The 22,905-nt window shown below is 48.1% G+C and overlaps 1 protein-coding gene across 1 annotated transcript in view; it reads right to left on the bottom strand.

Annotated features, from left to right (window-relative positions):
* Positions 1-7,941: 7,941 nt before the first annotated feature.
* The window catches only part of ADRA1D (adrenoceptor alpha 1D), a 75,588-nt gene continuing 60,624 nt past the window's right edge, over positions 7,942-22,905 (bottom strand). Inside the window, exon 2 of the mRNA XM_007067148.4 lies at positions 7,942-10,639. Coding sequence (XP_007067210.1) covers positions 10,071-10,639 — 569 coding nt within the window. The 3' untranslated portion in view covers positions 7,942-10,070. The remainder of the gene's footprint in view (positions 10,640-22,905) is intronic.

Raw genomic sequence — 22,905 nt, 5'->3', positions numbered from 1 at the left:
CTCAGGAGAGTAGAAATCCTTGTCAGCTGTCTTGGTGGCCTATGTGAACTGAGCGTGTTGGTCTCAGCCTAGTGCTTAGGGCCTTTTCCAGCTCCCCTTGAAGTCAATGGGCATCTTCAATTGACCTCAAGGGGAGTTGGATTTGGCCTTAAAGCTGAGATTGCCTAAGGAAATGAGGTGTCCATCTCCCATTGGCTTTTAATGGCAATGGGGGCCTATTACGCCCCTTCCCCCCTTAGGCCCTTTTGAATAATCCCAGCCTGAGTGAACAAGTGCCTCCATCACAAAGCGCACCAGGACAGCTGGCGCTCATTGGTCTGAGAGGTGATCTGCTCTAGGATGCAGCTAAGTGGCATAGCGGTAGGTGGGGCCATACAGCGCGGCCTCCGTCATGACGGTACATGCAGAATCTGTGTTTTAACGGGATGGTGTGGGGGAGGGAGAGAGGCCCCCAGGGCTGTCCTCATGGCACCTTTCCCTGGCAATAACTCACGCTGCAAATTACATACATAAATAAAAATGAATCAAAACAGCTTTCTCTAACCCCGTGGCCAATTCTCAGGAGCGAAAATAGCTGCAATGGCCCTTGAGGGATAGACTATAAACCACAAAACCCAGAATCTAAACATAAATAAATAAACGACACTCTGTCAAAAGCAAGCAAAAGTGTAGCTGTCCCTGGAGCTTCAGAATGGCAGCAGATGACTCCCCTGGCTAGGTAAGTCTGCTTTGTTGAGCAAAGCTGGCGTGCTCTTCTGGGCAATGCTTCCTATGTTCAGTAAGATGCACTGTCCATCCCCTAGGCCAGGTATAGATTTATAGATTGTTCAGGCCAGAAGGGACCATTACGACCATCTCATCTGACCTCCCGCATAGCATGGGCCAGAGAACCTCACCCAGTGATTCCTGCCTCAAGCCTTTAAGCTCTATTTGAGCTAGAGCATATATAATTAAAAAGATCTCCCGTCCTGAGTGAGACTTCAAGTGATGGAGGATCCACCTGCTCCACAGGCAATTTGTTTCAGTTGGTTAATAACCCTCATTGTTAAAAATGTGTCTTATTTCTAGTTTGAATTTGTCTCGTTTCACTTTCCAGCTGCTGGATCATACGTGTTTTTCGGCTCAAGAGCTATCTATCAGAAATCTCTTCCCAAATACTAAGAAGTAGCCTTTTTAAACAGTAGTCTGTGATGAGACGAACTCAACAGAAACATGTAAACATCCCATATGAATAGCAGTGTGCTAAAGCAGGGGTGGGCAAAATTTTTGGCCCGAGGGCCACATCTGGGTGGGGAAATTGCATGCAGGGTCATGAATGTAGGGCTGGGGCAGGGGTTTGGGGTGCAGGAGGGGGTGGTGCGGGGGGGGGTGCGGGGTACGGCAGGGGCTCAGGGCAGGAAGTTGGGGGCTCAGGGCAGGGGGTTGGGGTGCAGGAGGGGTGTGGGGTATGGCAGGGGCTCAGGGCAGGGAGTTGGGGGCTCAGGGCAAGGGGTTGGGGTGCAGGAGGGATGCAGGGTATGGCAGGGGCTCAGGGCAGGGGGTTGAGGGCTGGGGTGCAGGAGGGGTGCAGGGTGCAGGAGGGGGCTCAGGGCAGGAGCTTGGGGTGTAGGGTGAAGAAGGGGTTCGGGGTGTGTGCTCCAGCCCAGCCCACTTACCTCGAGTGGCTCCGGGGTGGCACTGACTTCAGCAGGCTCTCGGGAATTGAGTGAGTTTTGTCTTGTTTTTACCATGTGCCTCAGGCGAGCCATACAACACATCCAGGTGCCAGACAGACATGCTATGTTCAAAGGACAGCCACGGGCCACCTGCCTTTGAGCCTCTGACTTCTCAGGTAATGGTATGTAACCTTCCACATGCATCAGGCAGAGGAAGTGTTGCACAAACTCTAAGGCAAGGCAAGGTGAAGGGCGTGTGTGAAAGCTGAGATGGGACATTTTACCCAGGCAAATTCTATGGTACAGAAAGATCATTAAGTACATGTGACAATGACAACTTCCTTTATTTTTTTCCCCAGGGCTCTGCAACATTACAAAGGGAATAAAAGGGTGTTCCCCTGCTCCTGTTGCATCTAAAATGTCACCCCAACAAGTGGGTACTAAATTGTAGGCAGAAAGTTAGAAGAAGCCCCTTAAAAAGGTCGAACCTTTTAGTCTTTTTCATCCCTAATGTCTGTGATTTTTGTACAGCTAAAGCAACATGAGATCCACTCAGACTGTGCTTTATCACTCGTGTTGTAAGGACCTATTTCCGTCTCCCTGGGACAGAGGCTCTCAGTAGAGCTGGTTGGAACACTTGGTCCCCCACTCCCTCCACACACAGAAGAATTCAACTTTTTGGCAAAATACTTTGCCCCAAATCCAAAATATTTCAATTGTAAAGTGCTGCTGTGGTGTCCCACAAGAGTTACAGTCTGGTTGCTCCCATGATTCCATTCTCCCCATGCTGAACTTCACCTCCCATAATGCACGACTACCATATGACGGCCCATGTGCACTGCCTCTCTTTACCACGAAGGGAGATCGTGATGCTTCATGGGAGATGTAGTCCAGCCAGGGAGCCAGATGCATAAAGCAGAACGGGAGCATGAGACACCCAAGGGACAAGTCCTGTGAAGCACTTCACAATGGAAATATTTCAGGTTTCGTACATTTTCAACTAAAAATTGAAAATTTCCAAGGAAAGCAGATATTTTTCGGAAAAAAATCATTACCCCTCCCCCCGCACAATTTTCCATCAAACAGCAGTTTCAATGGAAAAATTTTCAACCAGACCTAAATCTTAACATTTATGATACTAGGGTCCCCTTTTCCACACCAGAACCCCCACCCCATCCCAGGGCACACACTCCCTCCAGAACATGCCCTTCCCCATTCAGCAATGTGGGAAGAGCAAGGTTGTCATGACCCCTGACACTGTCTGTGATCCTCAGCCTGAGACTTCCTGGGTTTAGATCATTTCAGGAAGAAATGGCTTCTTTTCAAACTCCCATTGTATGTACCAGCTGGTCAAACTTTTATAATCTTTTTAGACCATTTATATGTGGGTGAAAAGACATGAATTTAAAATGTGTGCTTTATCACAACCGTCCCTCCCATATTTCAAAAATCATATCAAGCAACGATACTGCCCCTTAACAATAATACTGCACCTTTTATACAGCATTGTGCGTGTATTTGGTACAAACCAAAACTTGTGCATTCAGTTTTGTAGACTTTACATCAATCCAACGTACCTCGAATCACAGCACAGAAATACTTCGACTAATAAATACATTGAGGATGAAAAATAAAAATCTATACATAAAAAAAAATCCAGATGTTGCTAAAGGAAATGTACACTTATATACACACTGTAAACAATAGAAATGTAACCAAACTTCAGTCCAGCTTAATGGTGGATAAAACCTTCTGCCCTCTAGGAATGGAAGCTGGGAGGTTCTGTTGACTTAAGTGCCGCAGCCAGCCAGTCTTGGCATTAGTTCATTGAAGCAACAAAGTGTAACAATGCTAAAAGTGACCCCAGCAAGCCAGTATAACGAAGTGAGAGCCCTTGGACACCAGTGATGCACGTGCTTTATGAAATGGCCCAATGATTAATCACTTGGATGGTTTGGAGATGTTGGGACAGATCTTCACCTCGGGTACGTCAGCCTGGTTCCACTGAAGTCAATGGAGCTATGACATGGGCATCAGCTAAGTATCTGACCCATTTCCTCACCCTGGTAAAGGAAAACTGAATGAGGAAAGGTCTCCTCCAAAAGTTCTGCTCTTCGGAGGGCCCCTGCCGATTTCCTTTGGTGACGGGATCACAGGGCAATGCACTGGCTATAGACACCCAGATCACAAGCGTTCTAGCTAGATGTCCCCCTCTCCCAGCAAACTGGGTACATTAGTGGGGGGAACCCAGGCCTAAACTGAAAAAAGTTCTTCTGGTGGATGCTTTGTAATGGCCAATCATTGTCTGATAGGACACAGTTCAGGATTTCAGATCACCACGAAAGGAAGGAACCCTGTGCTGGTGGATTGTGGTTGGTGGTGGTGGTGGTGGTGGTGGTTGGGGGGGGGGGGGAGGGGTTGAGGACACTCCAATGGAGCTCCAGGGGTTGCAGGAAGATGGAGAGAGAGGGCAGGTGGTAAAGCAAAGCAAGGGTCCACTTTGCAAGGAAGCCACTTGCCTCTGGAAGATCACAAGATCTGCAGGGTTCTAGCTATCTAGGTATTTATATGGCCCCCATCACCACAGTTAGGATCTGAGTGCTTTGGAGGGCGGGGAGGGGCAGGAGCTGAGCCAGCTGCACCTTGTGTTTGGCTCTTTACGTGGGTGTGGGGGGAGGGGAGCAGAAACAAATTCTGTCTCCTTGACAGAAAGAGAGAAAACCCATGTGAATTTCAGCTGGTGGAGTCATTGTTCCCCTAGAGGAGGGAGAATGGGGCCCCTGTTATGCACAGCATGAAAAGGAACCAGGGCAGAGGGTTTTTTGTGGAGGGATATTTTGTGCAGGAGAAGGTTAGGCCAAAGCCATATGCTCCTTTTAATCCAAGAGCCTAACAACACTTTCCTCTGATCTTAGTGCAAGGGGGTGGGAGCGGGTGTCCTTGAGATTTACCAACTGATTTTTACAGTGCTGTTTAAAAAACAACAACACTTCCTCCAAATTTGAACACCTCCCATGTTAGGATACAGAGGTTTTTGATTCAGGCCCAGCTTAAGATTTTCAAACTGCATTCACAGCTAAATGTTGCAGCTCAGGTCCAGCTCTAGTTTGGATAATGATGATCAGCTCTCATGCTTCAGGGCATAAGTCCCTGCAGGGGTCAGGAAGGAACTTTTTTCTGATGGACATTGTTGCACAGTTGGGTACATGCATTAAGGGTTATTTTCTCCTTCCTTTTCAACATCAGCTATTGGCCACGACATGGAGACCAGACTGCATGAACCATGGCAAATGGCATCTTATGCTAATTAAATATTCCATGGGTTTTTTACTGAATGTGAATTTGATACATGTGACCTCTGCAATAATTCAATTACATATTGGTTCATTAACTTGTAAATATAGGATTTACAGATTATATCATATGGACTTCTATAGTTTATTGGGTAAAATATCTACTTTCTGACGTGTACTTTCTGTGCTGGGTTTTATTTTTCTTTGACTGGATTTGTGATAACCCTTCCTCAGGAGCCATTATGATCAATTATGTAAATAAATATGCATTTTCAAAATGAGTGCTTGTACCAAAATATACGTCATTCCACATTGCAATTATATCAGTCACAGGAAAATGTCATTTATAAAGTGTTTATCAAAGTCATTATCCAATCAGGTAAAAAAACTGCATCTTTCCAAATTCCCACATGAGTGTTTTTTCACTCCTTATAATAATTATTTATATGAGCCAAGATATTGGTTCCCTTGTTAGACTGGGATGGTCTCTAAAGCCATTTTAGACTCGAACTATCTATAGGAAACACTCCAGCCCATATTCTGACCCACTGATCTCATGCCTGTCAATAGCAATGGGAGCTTTGTGTGAAGAGATGAAGGCTAGCTTATGACCCTGATTCTGTTCTGGTATCCCTCTGACGTAATTCCACTGAACTCACTGGAGTGACTCTAGATTTACACCAGTGTAATCAAGATCTAAATCAGACTCCTAGCAGGTGTAAATCAGCACAGCACCAATGGACTCCAGCTTCAATGAAGTGATGTTGATTCGCACCAGCACAGGATCCGGCTTTCCTTTTTTTAGAAATGCTTATTTTCTATTTATCTCAAATTGTCGGACAAAATCCCTCAAATAAGTTACATTTTTCTGTCATCAGTATTTAACCAATGCTAAGGTTTGGGCTCCAGACTGACTAGGAAGATAGAACTGAATCACCTGAACATGGGCAGCTATAGGTTATGATGTCCCAGCTTGTCTTGAAGCGTGTTGTAGCTTCCATATGTGCTTAGTTAATACCCACGCTGATCTCGAATGCAACCAGAATCAGTTGACAGAAGGGCAGAATTTTGCAAGACCCCATAAAAGTATTGCACAGCAGCCAGTGTTGGAATCCTTTCCTCGGATGGATTCAGCCTCTCTGCACAAAACTAAGCCATCCCTGGTAGGGGGAACTTGTATCCCTGGTTTAAACAAAGAACAAAAATGCTGCCTAAATCCACTAGGCTACAGCAAGTAGCAGGTATTATTAAACAGCATTATAGTGAATGCGCCCCACATAATTCTACTTTATGCTCTATGTGTCTCCAGATGTCTTAATTCAAACACCGGGACAGCTGCAATTAACACAACAAAGGAGATGTGGTGGGGTTTGTTTGCTTGTTTAAGCCTAGTTTTATCTCCTCTGTTCCCCTGCAGCCCTGAATAGAACCCGGAGGGAGAATCGGTGAAACACCCAACAATTAGGCATTGCTTTGCTGAATGCTTTCAAGTGATCAGAGGTTATACATTCAGGTATATGAAATCATAAAAATGAAACAGAAGAAGCTAATTTAAAAGGTCAGGCAGAAGTGTTAGCAACAGCCTCAGCAACTTGGGAGGAATATTTGATAAAATGCTTGCCAGGAACAGCTAGACAGCCCTGGAAAATCTTCAGTTTATGAGAAAATATCTGTGATTTGGGAAATGACAGTATGTTGGTGTATATATATGTGTGTGTGTATCTGTATGCAGCATATAAATCTACACACACATATACACAGGGATGGATGTATTCTCATCTCACTGAATGGGAAGTTACCCGCATAAATCCATTAATATTATATGAAATTCCCATTTAAGATCAAATTTCCATCCTGCCCATAACTAGGCCTCCATTTTGGTGGGTGCAGTTAACATCACTTGTACAACTCACAGCCTGATTGCACCTGGAGGTCAGGTATTTAGATGGTTAAATGTCCGCAGATTACCACGGCTACAAACGTGGGCCCATGATTATAAGCACCTTTTGTCCCCAGTGGGCTTTCTTTCCCCTGCAGTCAGCAGATCTGGAATAGCTACCTGTTTCCATACAGCACCTTACCTGTCCAATGGATTAGTTCTATTTTCAGTGCAGATCTCCCCTTAATATCAATGGAATACATGCCCATATGTCTGGAGTAAGGGGACAAGGGCAGGGTGAATGGACTCTTCTCCTTCCAGAGCTCCTGACAAGCCACCTGCTCTGGGCTAGATTCCAGCACCAGTGACCACACACTGCTCTGGCTTTGCCTACCTGGCGCTGTCTCACAGTGCTATGGGCCCAACAGTGCCTTTAAGCTGCAAGCTCCTCGGCTTGGGGGCTCCCACCTTTGCATGGCTGTACTGTCCCAGGCATGGCTACACAATGCTTAGAAGGGCCTGCTCCTACTCATCGGAAGTCTTTCCACTAACTTTAGTGGCCGTGGGATTGGGCTCCAAACAATTAGCAGTAAATAAACAATAACTGCAAATTGAACAGTGCCCATCAACTGCAGTGGGAATTTGGAGGGGGCAGGGTTGGGCCCTGTGTCATGCTTTGTATGTTAACCATTTTCAGGCACTGTTCTTATACCGCTAAAGGGCTATTTGGTTATTCTCAGCTCACCCTTTATTTACGGTCACTGCAGGGCTCCTACAAACCCAAAAAGAAATACGCTTTTCCCACTGAGAAGGCCCAACTGGGTTCCCCTTGGGAATTTTGGCAGGATTGGGCCGACTGGGATTCCTGAGCGCTATTTGGCAAGCCTCTTCGCAATCTCTGAACACACACTGTAACGAACCAGACATGGTTCACAGCGAGTGCACCATTGGCCAGTGCTGCTTGATATTGTTGGCTTCCTGCAGGGAATAGTTTGACACACACCAGACTTGCTTGTGCAATAATTCATTTCGTTCAATGTCAGCTTGACAAGGGTATTGCAGAGTTCAGCTACGACCCACTCCATACACTGCATCTCGGTATCCAATATATTAGTCTTTCTTTCTTTCTTTCTTTCTTTCTTTCTTTCTTTCTTTCTTTCTACACTTTGTATATTGAGTTTCCATATAAAAACAAAGAGCAAGGAGGACAAAACATAACACCCGGTTTTTCTGTGAGCCTGGCAGCTGGGTTTCTCTTCTTGCAAAAGCTTAGTCAGAGAGGCTGGATAAACATACACCAGGCCCCAGTAATGAAAGCCATGTTAGTCTTAATGGGCCAAATTTGCCCCAGGTGGGACTGCACTGACCTGGGTGGGATTACACCTGGGATGAATTTGACAGCATGTCTCCACTATGGAGCGTGGTTTCCTATATTTTTATTTGCACCAGAGAATGGACCTGAGATAAGACTTTTAGACTCAGACCTGCACTCTGCCCAAGTCCCCAGGGCATTTGAATTCAGGGATTGTGGGCCGAGCCTATTTCTAAACTTAACGTAGGTTCTTTGTGGAGCCTCCTGGACTCATCAGTGGCCCAAAAATGCAACAAAATAGTCACATGAAATACGCAGCTCGGTGGAGTGTGACCTACTAATTGACTGAGTGCAAATATACAACAAAGCATAACACAGCACACTGTGCCTGGTCATACTAGGTTGGTGCTACCGATGGTGCCCTTTTTTGGGGGTGGGGGGCACACATCTTCTTTCTCCACATAGTCTAGGGCACTGGAGACCACTACATCCTCTCGGATGAGGGCTCACTCTGGATCTGTGCATGGTGGGGAAAAAAATGATTGCTACCCTTTTTGGCCCCAGCAAGAGCAAACAAAACCGACAATTACTGAGGGCCACTGAACGGTTCAGCTTGGGTAGCTCCGCCGTCTCGGCAAGGAATTGTGTCAGAACGGCCAAGAGCGATGACGATCATCGTGGACTGACTCAGCTCAAGAACCTGGCGCATTACAAGGGGGAACTCCAACCTCTATGGAGAGATGTTTGACTTTAGCTCTGACACCCTAACCTCAGAGATGGGCCTACATGGAAACATCCATCCCAAGCTATGGGGAAGTTTGAGTCTTGAGCTGAACTTTGCTGCCACCGTTTCTCTCTTATTGTTTGAGAGGGAGAGCGAGAGGAAGAGGTGGGGGCTGAAGAGCCAGACACGTCCAATATCCAAAAGCACTCCTGGCAGTGTTTCCTCGCTGCTGACACAGAGCAACATGGGCTCGCGCTGGTGCTGGCAGTGGGTGCTGTGTAAGGCTCAGGGTACTTTTCAAACTCAAAGTAAAATGAGAAGTGTATCTCAGATTTGGATTAGAAACAAGACCCGCGCTTCCCTTTGCTTCAGCGTGTAAGGGAGGATGACTGTTCAGCCATAAACCCATCTTACGCATATGTAGTAACCTGTGGCCAGATATACCTGTGGCGGGGGAAGCATAGCTCAGTGGTTTGAGCACTGGCCTGCTAAGCCCAGGGTTGTGAGTTCAATCCTTGAGGGGGCCATTTAGGGATCTGGGGTGAAAATTGGGGATTGGCCCTGCTTTGAGCAGGGGGTTGGACTAGATGACCTCCTGAGGTCCCTTCCAACCCTGATATTCTATGATTCTATGATCAGAGACCCCCACAGTCGACAGCAGGAATCAAACCCTGGGACGGTCACCAGAAGCCCTTACCCTTAAGCAAATGGAACAGCTCTGTCACTAAGCAGCAGCTGAATCCTTGCTGGCAACAGCCTCTGGAAGGAGCCGTGGTCACGTGCACTATGACAGGAGAATTACACCCAGCTTTGGTGTCTTCATGGTGTTGACCTTTCTATTTTTTTGGGAATCGTGAAGGATGCATTCTAGTTTCCACTGAATTGCACAGCAGCTATGAGACACCATCACCCGACCAGAAAAACCAGATCGTTTTCCTAGACCCCACAGTCCCTCTGCTTCCTTCACTTGGCAATACAGCGGATAAGACTCTGGTATTGCATTAGAGCATTAGTATTTCCCTTATACTAAGCCCTTAGCACCCTGTAACCTTAGTGGGCGGTGATCACAGAACCTTCCGGTGGCTCATTTGACACCTGATCGCTTTTTCCAGTCTGCCTGACAAACACATCGATTGCATCCCATTTTCGTCCCCTCCAACCACATATAATGCACATTTTAAAACAAACAAATAGTTGTCCCGGGGCTTTAAATATCCGTTTCTCTGAGCCCGCAGCAGTCTGGTAAATCGTACACTTGGTAGTCAATAGCCTCCGTGAAGTCATTAGGGATCCCTATAGAAACGGACTCCACCTCCATTTTGTAAGCTGCGGTCATGCCCCCTTTGCAGGAGCCACCCCTTATTTTGTTGGAGAGGCTGTTCATCTTTTCTTTCAGCTGGGTGGAGGATGGTTTTTGGAAAGCGGTGACCATTTTCCACCCTTTGAAGCTTAGCGTTCGCCTCTTAGGGGTTCTTTCCTGGGGGGTGGAGTTCAATATGAAAGAGCTGTTGAGGGCGGTGATTCTGGGCCCCACGTCCCTGTCGGAATCCCGCTCCGAGCTGCTCATGGAAGTGGCACGCCAGTGGTTGTCATAGACCCTCCAGATGGGCCGCCGGCGCCGGGGGCCCTGGCACTTGAGAAGCCGGATGAAAGCTCTCCTGAACTCTTTGCTGGAGCAGGGGTAGATGATGGGGTTCACGCAGCTGTTGAAGTACCCCAGCCAGAAGATGATCTTGAAGACCATGTCGGAGGGCTTCAGGGAAGGAAAGAAGGAACCTTGGAGGAAATTGGGACAAACACGGTTAGAGGGAGGCCACGGGGACCTTGAACGGCAGCTCAGAATATAAAACTCTGCAAGGAAGGGCGAAACTGATTGTAACCCTGCATAAAATCAACATGCGCCGTAGACCAAGATTTGAGGGTCTCACTCTCTGTGTCAATGCCCCAGGTTGAGCAGCGCCATTTTGCTCAGTGAGGTACCGCTCAGCAGAAGCAAGGCTGGCAGGCCTGGCCCCTAGGGGCTCGTAACAGTGCAGTCAGACTGTGCAGGAGATGGGAACGACAGTACCCCCGGCCCAGTGGGACAGCCTCAGGGATGAAACATTTCCCCTATGCTGAGTGCCTTCATCAGCACTGCACTGGTGAAGCTATTTCTCTTACCATCCCCCCACATGCCTGCCCAGCGCCCATCCTGGCTGCTTGGGCTGGGCTCTGGGGACAGCACTGGGGCCTAAACCATTTCCCACGATTCACAGAGAGACAGGCTTAGAAGCCACGATCCAGACCACAAGGCAACGTTTCCTTTCCTACCTGTAAAGGTATAAAGCCAGCTTCTCATCTGGTGCAAATCAGTACAGTGCAAGTGAAGTCAATGCAGCCATGCCCATTTGTACCAGGGGAGGATCTGGCCCCTGTGATACCATCTTTGAGTGAACTAGGTGTTTCAGGAAAGTACCTGGTTGACAGGCCTGGAATCCAAGTCTTCTAAACGCAACAGATATGGCAGCACCTCAGACCACCTGCTTCCTTGATGCCCTCACAGGAAAGAGCCTCCAAAACCCGGCCCAGCTGGAGGTTCCCAGACAGTGGGGTGGGTGGGTTGTGATGAAGGTTTCTATGATAGACACATGTTTACTTGGCAGCAAGCTGAGACCTTCAACCCAGCCCAAGCAGGCCACTGGACAGCTGCTTTTTGCTCAATGCCGGCACGGGCTGGCACAGGTCTCCTGGGGCTGATCTACCAATCCCCTGAGCCATCCAGTTCCTCACTGCAGAGTCTTTATCTGCATGTCTTTGAGGATATCACTCATTTGACCCTGGACCCTGATGTGCAGGTTAACCACGTTAACTACTGAGCTCTTGTGATCAATGAGAAAAAGGATGCAGGGCTCAGGATGAATCTTGCAGCACCAGGCTGCTGCGGCGGTGAGTGTGGTGTATGAACCCAGACAGACAGACAGCACAGCTGTGTGTGACATTGACGGTTTCCCCAATGCTAGCGCCAGACAAAGAACTAGTCCCCAAGGGACCGCTGATGTCAGTCACTGACAAACACTGCAGTGTGCTTGCAAACTATAGAGGAGAGCAATTGAACAAGCGAGACTGAGGTGCTTGTGGAAGCCACAGAGAAACGAGTGCTGTCAGTTATCAACATGAAGGCAGTTCCTGTTTCAAGGCAGAGGAAACACTAATAAATTCTGAGTGAAGACAGTAATCTGTACCCAGGGTGCATGTACAGGATCTCGCTGACTTTTATGGAGAGCTCTGTCCCGAGCTGCCGCTCCTCTCCTGTTTGGAGAGCGGAGGCATGTGGCCAGTTTATACAATCCTCAAGGTCCTTGCAGCTTGGATTCTAGCTAGGGAGAATGGAAAAAATAGTGTAGTGAACTATAAATGTGTGTATATGGCAAGGAAGTGGGGGAGGTGTGGTGGGGAGCGGGGGACTCCGGGGTTATTATAGCCGTAGATCTGCTACTGACTCATGAGGCCATTTGGGCACCAGATGACCCATCTGGCTAGTGATGTAAACCTACCTCACAGGGGTTTGATGAGGCTTAGTTCAGTAGTGTGTCTAAAGTGCTTTGGGATCCTGAGCTGAATAGTGCTTTACTAGTGCACACTTTTTATTACTGCTTAAGAAACCTAAAGAAAGATGTAACTAAGTGTCTCGTTCAACTGTACATAGTCAAAGCATGCACGTACGCCAAGACCCTTTTTAACTCCCAGGAGAGATTTACAAGAGATGGTGTATTGGGATAATAATTTTGTCCTTCTGTGGGGAGCAGCAGAACCCTACCCATAACTCAAGGAGCCAGGGATACATAACTAAATTAGAGTTGCCTTCAAAATGCGTAGCAGTTCTGTAAACCAAAGAATGGACTGAAAAAGAAGAGGCAGCCCCTACCAGCTTGGACGTTTATCAGGGTCTGATATTCAAGGTCATATACATTTTAGAGAATGAAATCTTTTCTATAGAACTTTGAAACCGCCCTGTAGAGCTGAATAGGGAAGAACCTGAAGTGTCGGGTTTCAAAAGTCCACAGAGAGGTAGGTTGTCGCTCTGTTCAATTCTATAGAACTTTTCTGTAATAGGCAGGTGCCAAATGCGACCATTAACCAGGCTATGAGCGGCATTGCATCCTGCACAACCAAAAGTTATCTTCTGTCTCTGCCCCCCATCACAGGCTGCTGGCTCCCCATTCTGTTGTGGCATCCCAGCATGCACCACACTGGGACATCACTGCTTTTGCATGGAGTTGGCTGTGTGATTAAGTCATTCCCATGATTACCAAGCCCAAAATTTCAAAAATCATGACTCAGGTCCACAAAATCATGAGATTTAAAAAATAAATAAATGTGGGGTTCTTTTCATTTACAATCTGGCCCTGGAGCCTGTAGGGTTCCCTTTTTCAAACTTGTCTCCCCAACCTCGAGGGCTAGAAACATACTTTTTATTTTAAACGAAAGCTGAGATTCTCACATAATCACATGACTCCAGAAGCTGGGACTTAAAGAAAAAAGTGAATAGCATGAGCCCTGGGAACACTGTTTTACTGCTAATTTATACCTTGGATGTGTGTGTCCCCTTCTGGGATAGGAAAAGGAACTGGGGCACAAAGTTACCCTCTAATTATGTCTTCTTTACTTTGCCCATTTTAACAAATGGCTGCTTTTATAGATATCGTGGGCCAGCTCTTGACAGGGATGTACATTGGCTTCTACCCATGTACAGCCTGTATGATGGCCCTTGAGTGGAGAGTCCACCAAGAGAAGAATGCAATGGCACAGAACAGCCACAATTTCCCTCCCACTGCAGGGACCAAATGAGGGAGTCCAGCCCAGCCTGAAAAGCCTTAGGCACTGGCTCAGGAGCGGGCAGGACAAGAAGATATGCCGACTCAGCACATGGCAGCGGCAGCCTTGCACAGCACAAACTCTGAGAGAGGGTGAGTGGTGGGATTACAGACCAGGGGTGCAGTCTAAGGGCCAGCATAATTCAGAGAGATGTAATTCCCTGCAACAGCTGCTGTGATTCTAGGCTTCCATCTTCATAGCACCACTATTGTCTTTTGAACTGGATATTAATTAAACTTATTGGAGTGCTTTTTGGACCTGGAAGCAGAGTGTTCTAATTGATAAGGCACTGGTCCTGGCTTCTATTCTCAGCTCTTGCACTGTCCTTGTGCAACTCAGTTCACCTTTCTGTGCCTCTGTTTCCCCATCTGTCGAAGGGGCAATATGGTACGGACCTTTCTTTGCAGAGTGTTTGGAGATTTGCAGCTATAAAATTGCAACTTAAGCGCTGACTGTTATTCACTCTTGAGCCTTTAAAAAAAATTTCAAACAAAATATAACCTCTCAAATCTTCCCAGTTATTTTTTTGCTTGCTCTTTGCTTTATTAACTTTAGAAGAAACACACAAGCAAAAATACAATGCAGTGAGCAAGAGGCTTAAGGATGGGATTGTCACAAGTGCCAAAGGGATTTAGGAACATGAGTCCCAGTGACTTTCAATCCCAATTCAGGTAGGCACTTGTGACAACCCCTCTCTGAATTAATGTTATTAAATCAACCAGGAATTTAAAATTAATGAATTTAACATACCATAATAATTAATTTAGCATGATTAAATTAAACGTTATTCCACCGTCACTGCAAAGGAATGCAAACAGATCATTGCTTTGTGCTTTCCACCTTTGTTTTTCTTGACACAAAAGGCCAGGACGTCCCATCATAGCCAGCAGGTGTCACTGTTGCACCTGCAGAGTCTGCTGCTTATTATTACACAGAAAAGCCTGAAATAACTTTCTGACTCAGCCTTAACTGCTTTTAATTTTAGCTCTGGGTGACAAATCACGACACTGTGTGACTGAGGGTTAATTTGTATTTTAGTAAATATCATTAGCGCTGGGTATCATTATTATTTTATCTGCACACATAACCCTGGTGTCAAAACAGTCGAAAGGGTGTTGATAGTCTGGCATGAAGCCACAATGATCCAGAAATTCAGCGTTAAGGAGAAAACCTTCCATGGTCCAGTGAGAAGCTTCCAAAATCAGCTGATAGACGAAAATATACTCTATAAAACCCAGGGCCCTAATTCAGCAAAGTACTTGAGCACATGCTTAACTTTAAGCGTGTGCTTAAATCCATCCCTGTTCTGCACAGACCTTAAGTGCATGCTGAAACTATAAGCATGTGCTTAGGTCCTATTGAAGCCCAGGGGAGTTAGGCACATGTTTAAGTGATGTCATAGGGAAGGCTGGACTTAAGCATGTTCTTAAAGTTAAGTATGTGCATAAGACCCCATTCAGGAAAGCACTCAAGCCATGTGTTTAAATTTAAGTTCCCCTCAGTGGGAGTTAAGCATGTGCTTAAAGTTAATTGTATGCTTAAGCAATAGCCTGAATAGTGAGGCTTTCAACTGGGACCAAAACCCCGTGCTGAATCAGGGCTAAGTGAAGATTTACAGCAGCTAACTCTGAACGTTTAGGCTTTTGTTGATCTTTGAAACAGGCAACGCTATTGTCAATAGAGATGTGCAACACCAAAACCACTTGAGCTATGATTAAGTGGCTGGGTTTTACCTGTGTACAATGATTAGTGATACTGTGGCACATAGGGGCCTTAGTCAAGCCCAGCACCCCACTGTTCGAAGTGCTGTACAAACACCAAACAAAAAAGAGCGTACAATGTAAATATCAGACAAGAGGCATCTGCTGGATACAGACTGATGGGGGAGTACAAGGAAACAGACACAACGCTGGTCAGCAGGACAGGCCGCTGGTGTGCCAAAGCCACCGCCTAATTGTTGTCAAGTGTTTTTGTAGGTATCCTGGCAAAGGAGCATTTTAAGGAGGAATGGAAAGGGGCACAATGAAGTAGCTTTGTGGGTGTTTCTGGGGCATGCCCCCCAAGGATGAGGGGCAGCCTCAGAGAAAGCAAGAAGGCGCTGGTTTGAAAATGTGACAAGTGGGTGCTGTAGGCTGGCATCACGGGCCAATCGGAGTGGGAAGTTGACATCTCAGTAGTGAATGTGAGCGGATTGTGACGGGCCTTGAAAGTGAAGAAAAACAGCTTATGTTGGGTATGACCAGAAGGGGGAGCCAGTGGAGGCATGCAAAGAGAGAGGTGCCCTGGTGAAAGTGACAAGCTGGGAAAAGGATCTTTGCAGCTGTTTTCTGAAGGGATGAGAGTGGGGCAAGACTGCATTTGTCAAGGCCAGAGAGAAGGACGTTGCAGCGATCGAGACATGAGATGATGAGAGCCTGGAACAAAGTTTTAGCTGTGCAGATGGATAGGAAAGGCCATGTCATAGACATAGGCCGCAGAGCCGGGGACACCACCTGGACCATGGTCCAACTACTACCTTTTGGCCGTGCCAAAACTGAGTGGCTGGATATGAGTCAACAGTATACTCTTGTTATCAAGAAGGCCAATGGCATTTTGGGATGTATAAGTAGGGGCATTGCCAGCAGATCGATCGTTCACCTCTATTCGACATTGGTGAGGCCTCATCTGGAGTACTGTGTCCAGTTTTGGGCCCCACACTACAAGAAGGATGTGGAAAAATTGGAAAATGTCCAGCGGAGGGCAACAAAAATGATTAGGGGACTGGAACACATGACTTATGAGGAGAGGCTGAGGTAACTGGGATTGTTTAGTCTGCAGAAGAGAAGAATGAGGGGGGATTTGATAGCTGCTTTCAACTACCTGAGAGGGGGTTCCAAAGAGGATGGATCTAGACTGTTCTCAGTGATAGCAGATGACAGAACAAGGAGTAATGGTCTCAAGTTGCAGTGAGGGAGGTTTAGGTTGGATATTAGGAAAAACTTTTTCACTAGGAGGGTGGTGAAGCACTGGAATGCGTTACCTAGGGAGGTGGTGGAATCTCCTTCCTTTGAGGTGTTTAAGGTCAGGCTTGACAAAGCCCTGGCTGGGATGATTTAGTTGGGGATTGGTCCTGCTTTGAGCAGGGGGTTGGACTAGATGACCTCCTGAGGTCCCTTCCAACCCTGATATTCTATGATTCTATGACCCTATGTGCCCGGTTGCAACACCACTCACTCAAATTTGGCCAAGCAGCAACTCACTCTGATCTGGCCCAGCCACCTGCCCCTCCATCACGAACTTCCTGACCCATGAGTCCCTGCACCCACCCCTACTAAGTCTGAGTGGCATTGCAATGTGGCATGCCGGGTTGCAATGATACTCACTCAGATTTGGAGGGGGTGGGTGTAGGGGCTCATGGGCCGGGGGACAGGCTGGTAGTGGTGGTGGGGCACCTGAGAGGGGAAGAGGGGGTCAGGAGGCAAGAGGAGAAATCTGTGTTTCCTCCCCTACACTTTAACTGGGGCTCAGCGGCCCTGTTAGACATGTTACACAGACAGACTCTGCAAGATGCTTGGATGTGAGGTCCTAGAGAGAGGCCCGAGTTGAAGATCATGCCCAGGTTAGAGTCCTGAGTAAGAGGGAGGACTGTGGTGTTCTCCACATTGACTGAGGAAGAGGTAGTAGTAAGGGTTTAGGGAGAAGATTAAGAAGATTAAGAGCTCTGTTTTAGCCATGTTGAGCTTGAGCTGGTGGCTCTGAGATGTCAGAAAGACAGGCCAAGATTGTAGTTTGGACAGAAGGAGACAGGTCTGGAGTAGTGAGGTAGATCGATCAGTCATGGTAGCTGTATTTGTGCTTCTGGATGAGATTACCCAGAGAGGAGGTGTCGAGGGAGAAGAGAAGGGGATCAAGGATGGAGCCCCAGGGAACCCTCACAGGAAGCTGGAGGGGGAATGAGGAGGATCCTTTGAAGGGCTCATGGAGAGCACGATTAGAGGTAGGAGGAGAGCACAGAGTCACCGAAGCCCAGGGAAGACAAGGTCTCAAGAAGAAGAGCATGTTCGATGGTGGAGAAGGGGGCTGGCAGGTGAAGGAGGAGGAGGGTGGAGTATTGGTTCTGAGCTTAGGCTAGGAAGAGGTCATTGGTGAGAGCAGTTTCAGTGGAGTGCAAGGAGTGGAAGCTGGACTGGAGAGGGTCTAGGGTGGGATTGGAGGAGAAGAACTCCAGACCGATTTTAGACAGCACATTCAATGAGCTTAGAGATGGTAAGGCAGAAGGGAGATGGGGAGTAGCTGGAGGCAAGTGGGTCAAGGGTGATTTTTCCCAAGATGCGAGAAACTTATGTTATGCCTCTGTTGTGAGGGGACAGAGCCAGAGGAAAGTGCGTGGTTAAAGAGAAGAGAGAGTCAAGGAGCCAGGAGGGGATGCGAGTGGGCATGAGGGACATCAGGAGACGGGAAGGGGTTAAAAGAGGAGAGCAGACGAGAACCTTCTGCGTCTGTGACTGGGGAGGAGACAGTTGCAGGAGGGGAAGGGAAGACAACCTTTGGGGACAGGGAAGGTCATGTCACCTGTTGTTAATTTTCTCTTGAAAGACATCAGTGATATCCTGTGCCGAGAGAGCAGCGGAGGCAGGAGGGGAGGGTTTAAGGAATGCGTCGAAGATGGCAAAAAGGCAGCTGGGTTTGGCGGTGTGAGATGGCTGAGGTCAGCTACTAGAAATAGGCAGGTTCACCTGCACTTAGCCAGTTTATTTTAAATACATCGGTGCTGGTGCTGGAGACTGGACTCCAAACCCAGATCCTGATCTGAATTTCACAACTGCTTCTCATCATTATTGTGCACTGAAACAAACCCCAGATCTGGGTGCCCCTAACCTCTGGAAGGTTCAAATTCTCGAGCCACACCCATATTTTCCAGCTTAGATCCAGTTCTAATTTAAATGTGGTTCTCTAGGTGTGTGTGTGTCTGTCTCTTAAATACAAAGAGTAGGAGGACAGTCCAGTGGTTGGAGCTCAGGCCTGTGCGCTGGATCTTGTGGGGGTCTACTCCTGACTGTGACATTGACTTGCTGTGTGACCGTGGGCAGCTCACGCAATAGCTCCGTGCCTCAGTTTCCCTGCAGGCAAAATGAGGATAACAACCTTTTTCTACTTCCCAGCAGTGTTGTGAGGCTTAATTCAGGACTGTTTGTTGAGTGCAGTGAGTTCTGTAGATGAAAGGAGCGGTAGAAGTCCAAAGTGTTCTTATTTAAGAGGAAAAAAAGAGAGGAAAAGAACACAAAGCTACAACAATAAAGAGAAAAGGAGCGGCTCTTTAAAAATGAATCCTGAACCTATGTCTTGAGTCATGCCAGCTAAGAGATCAATTCGTGCTTACAATAGCACATTTTAGGGAAAAAATACATACCCACACACTTATCACCTGTTGGTGTAATGTGACTGCTGTAGCTGATCCCTTGGTTCTGTAGTGTCGGAAAAGCTGTGTATTCGAAAAGCAGTAGGAGAGTTCACTGAAGTTTAACACTGGTTGTTTTTCTCCCAGCAGAATTTTGTGTACATACCAAACCTAGGGGCTCATTAGCATCGCTATTAGTATGCAAATATGCATGCCCCTTAAAGAGACACATATTAAGTGCATCCATAATTCATCCCACCGCTTGCAGTGTGATTATACAGCTCATATTTTATGTCCTTGGCTAGTAACATTATATACATTTAAGCATTCATCAGTCTGGTAGGCAGGAATAATGCTGAGCCTTCAATAAGCCAGAAAAATCATTAGTAAGAAAGAACGAGCTCTCTCTCACCCACATAGCCACATGGAGGGCTTTCAGGATTGGGTCTACGTTATGTAATAGATACACTGCAGATGCTATCCAGGCATGGTGTGAGAACACTGCATATTGAACACACTAAGGACCCAGGATCAAATTTTCAAAAGCACTTAAGTGAGTTAGGAGCCATAGTCCCCTTTTCAAAACGGATTTAAGCACGTAAAAGCCAAAATCCCAGCAATTGTCAGTGAGATTTAGGCTCCTCAGCAGCTAAAGACCAACTAACTGTCACTGAAATCAATGGCCTACGGCATTTAGGCATTTTTGAAATTTTTGCCCCAAATCTTGCAATCCTTATACAGTCCTTCATTGGAGTTTTGCATGAGTAAGACCAGCAGGATGGGGAATCCCATTGTAGTGATGCATCATTATCCCATTCTCCAGTAGGACCTGCCATAAATAAAACCATGGTACAGTTTCCATTAAACCCTCTTGTTTTCATGTGCTCCTGACTGTCCAAACCATTCACCTTTGGGCTATGTTTGGATTCGGCCGGCAGGTGACTTTGGAGCAATAGCCGCGTAAGTGTTTTGGGGTCAGGAGAGGGCGAAAAAGCACATTGCTCTGTGTGTGCGTGGCCCGTCCTGAGTATGTGCTCTGGGCAGTCTGAGAATATGTGGGTGCAGAATCTGAAAGTAGCGCATGTTTGAAAATACACTGCGGTGCATGGGCAGCATTCAGTTATAAGGGCTGATCTTACACAATGGATGTGGCGCCCGTGTGTGGGTCAGCTGCATGGTGAGATACCCAGAGAAAAGCACTTATTTAAATGTGCAATGGCTTTAAAACCTACATCGGCAGCAACCTTTCTCTCAAAAGTGACAGCTGACCCCAGCTCTTCCCTGTCTCCCAGGTTTGAGGCCTCGGGCACTGGGGCTGCGTGGTACATAGGACTGCAATGGGACAAATGTGCTCTAGAGCAGGGGTGGCCAACCTGAGCCTGAGAAGGAGCCAGAATTGACCAATGTACATTGCCAAAGAGCCACAGTAATACGTCTCAGAGGGTTAGCTGTGTTAGTCTGGATCTGTAAAAGCGGCAAAGAGTCCTGTGGCGCCTTATAGACTGACAGACCTATTGGAGCATAAGCTTTCGTGGGTGAATACCCACTTCGTCAGATGCATCTGATGAAATGGGTATTCACTTGCATCTGACGAAGTGGGTATTTACCCATGAAAGCTAATGCTCCAACTCTTTGCCAGTAATACATCAGCAGCCCTCCATTAGCTCCCGCCCCTGCTTCCAGCGCCTCCCGCCCACCGGAAGCCCCGCCGATCAGCGCCTCCCCCTCCCTCCCTGCACCTCCCAATCAGCTGTCTCGTGGCATGCAGGAGGCTCAGGGGGGAGGGGGAGGAGTGAGGGCACGGCAGGCTCAGGGGAAGGGACGGGAAGGGGTGCAGCGGGGGCAGGGCCTGTGACAGAGCCAGGGGCTGAGCAGTGAGCACCCCCTGGCACACTGGAAAGTTAGCGCTTGTAGCTCCAGCCCCGGAGTCGGTGCCTAGACAAGGAGCCGCATATTAACGTCTGAAGAGCCGCATGTGGCTCCGGAGCCACCCCTGCTCCAGAGAAATGAAGTCACTTGGTGGGAGATGCTGCAGTCTCATGGGCTAAAGGTGGAAATATGAACCAGGGGCTCCAGTCCTGGCTGCCACTTTGGCTCACTTTGTGACCTCGGGTAAGTCACTTTCCCCCTCAGTTCTCTGTCAGGATACCGATGTTTTCCTACATCACAGAAGGCTTGGCTGAATTATGTTCACAGAGCATCCAGGAAGCCAGTTAGTTTTCCTTTTCACCAGCAGCTTTCCTCCTGGCTCATGAGTGAACACCCTCACCTTCTGCTTATCATGGGGTTTTGAGGACACCTCATTCGGTCATTCCCAGCTGGGGCACCCCCCGGCTGTCTCACAGGATGTCTCGTGGGAAGCTCAGTTAGTTATCAACCACAGTTTCCAAACCCTGTATGGGCAGAGCATCATCCACTGACTCGACATGTAGACACGCATGGAGGTCTCCCATCCACACACTGACCTCTCCTATGCTGCCTCCATCCCGTGGCCTTTGCTCATCCCCCAGGCAGCGACTCAGTTTAAGGTGCTACCATCGGATTGTTTTCGGAGTTGCCAGTCGTGAAAATGACAAATGCACAAATGAAACTGGACTGACTCCAATTGAATTCTGGCCTCAGCTCCCTGGATGCAGCCAGAATCTCTGAGCAGCTTCCTTCCTGACGCAGTTGGTGCGGGGGGCTGGTCCTTTCACAAGGACACCCGTTACAGCATGCCCTGAATAACTGCGGAAGAGAAATGCCACAGTGTCTCCAGGCGCAGGCAGGTGACAACTGGCATTCAGAAGTGGGTGTTAGTGTCAAGAGGCTGGGGTTCCCTCTCTGAAGTCTTTAGCACCCCTGGGTTTGGGGCTAAGTCACTGTGTGACCTTGGGCAAATCAGCTCTGTCTATCTATCCAGCCCACCCCCTTCACCATGGTATCGAGATGCTCAGATAACACAACCATGGGCACAGAATCTAGACAGGCAGGGTTGAGGACCGGACCTCTCTCTCTATACCTCAGTTTCCCTAGTGGGGATACTGACACTTCGCCACTGCACAGGTGCTTTGTCCCAGGTGGACAGCACTCTGTACACTGACCCAGTACCAGTCTATGTGACCCTGCCAGCAGAAAGGTGAGATAATGGCCTGGAGGGACCTTAAAGGGACTCCCTTACCTTCTGATCTCCCCCACGCCCTCCTCACAACAGAACAAGGGGGTTCTTACTCAGTGGCATAGCTAGGACAGGAAAACTGGGTGGGCCCCGGCTTTCAGGTGGGTGGGCACTGATGGGGACAGGGGGTGGAGGCAGAAGGGATAGGAGACCCCGGGGAGGGGAGCAGAAGGGATGGGGGGCCCACCTCCCCTCACTTCCCCTTATTGCTCAGTAGGCACCTGGAGCACACAGGCTGTGGGGTGCGCCCATGGGGCAGATGGGGGCCCTACAGGGGCTGGAGCTCCACCCACCTCTCCCAACCGCAGCTCAGTGTCTGTGAGCTCGGATGTGTCCCCCTCCTGCCAGCACCGGGCGCTGTTGACCCCGTCTCCAACCCCAGTGCTAGCCCTGCCCAGATCCGCCCTCCCCGTGTCCCCCCCCTGCAGGGCTACGCCCCTGCTCTCACTTCCTTAGCCCTACTAATCCCCCAAACCCAAGGAGCCCTGGCTTTGCCTCTCACTCTCTATCCACCTGCCCTCCCATCCTGCTGGTCCCTACCGGATGTGAGCTCCAGACCGACCTGCATCCCACTGCCTTGACATTCACGTCAAGAATTGGGCCCAAGGGCTGGGAATCAGTGAGGGTTTCTGGAGGCGTGGGTGGGTCAAGATT

Source organism: Chelonia mydas, chromosome 4 (assembly GCF_015237465.2).
Source record: "Chelonia mydas isolate rCheMyd1 chromosome 4, rCheMyd1.pri.v2, whole genome shotgun sequence".
Classification (NCBI taxonomy): Eukaryota; Metazoa; Chordata; order Testudines; family Cheloniidae; genus Chelonia; species Chelonia mydas.
This window is presented reverse-complemented; position numbering and strand designations above follow the sequence as displayed.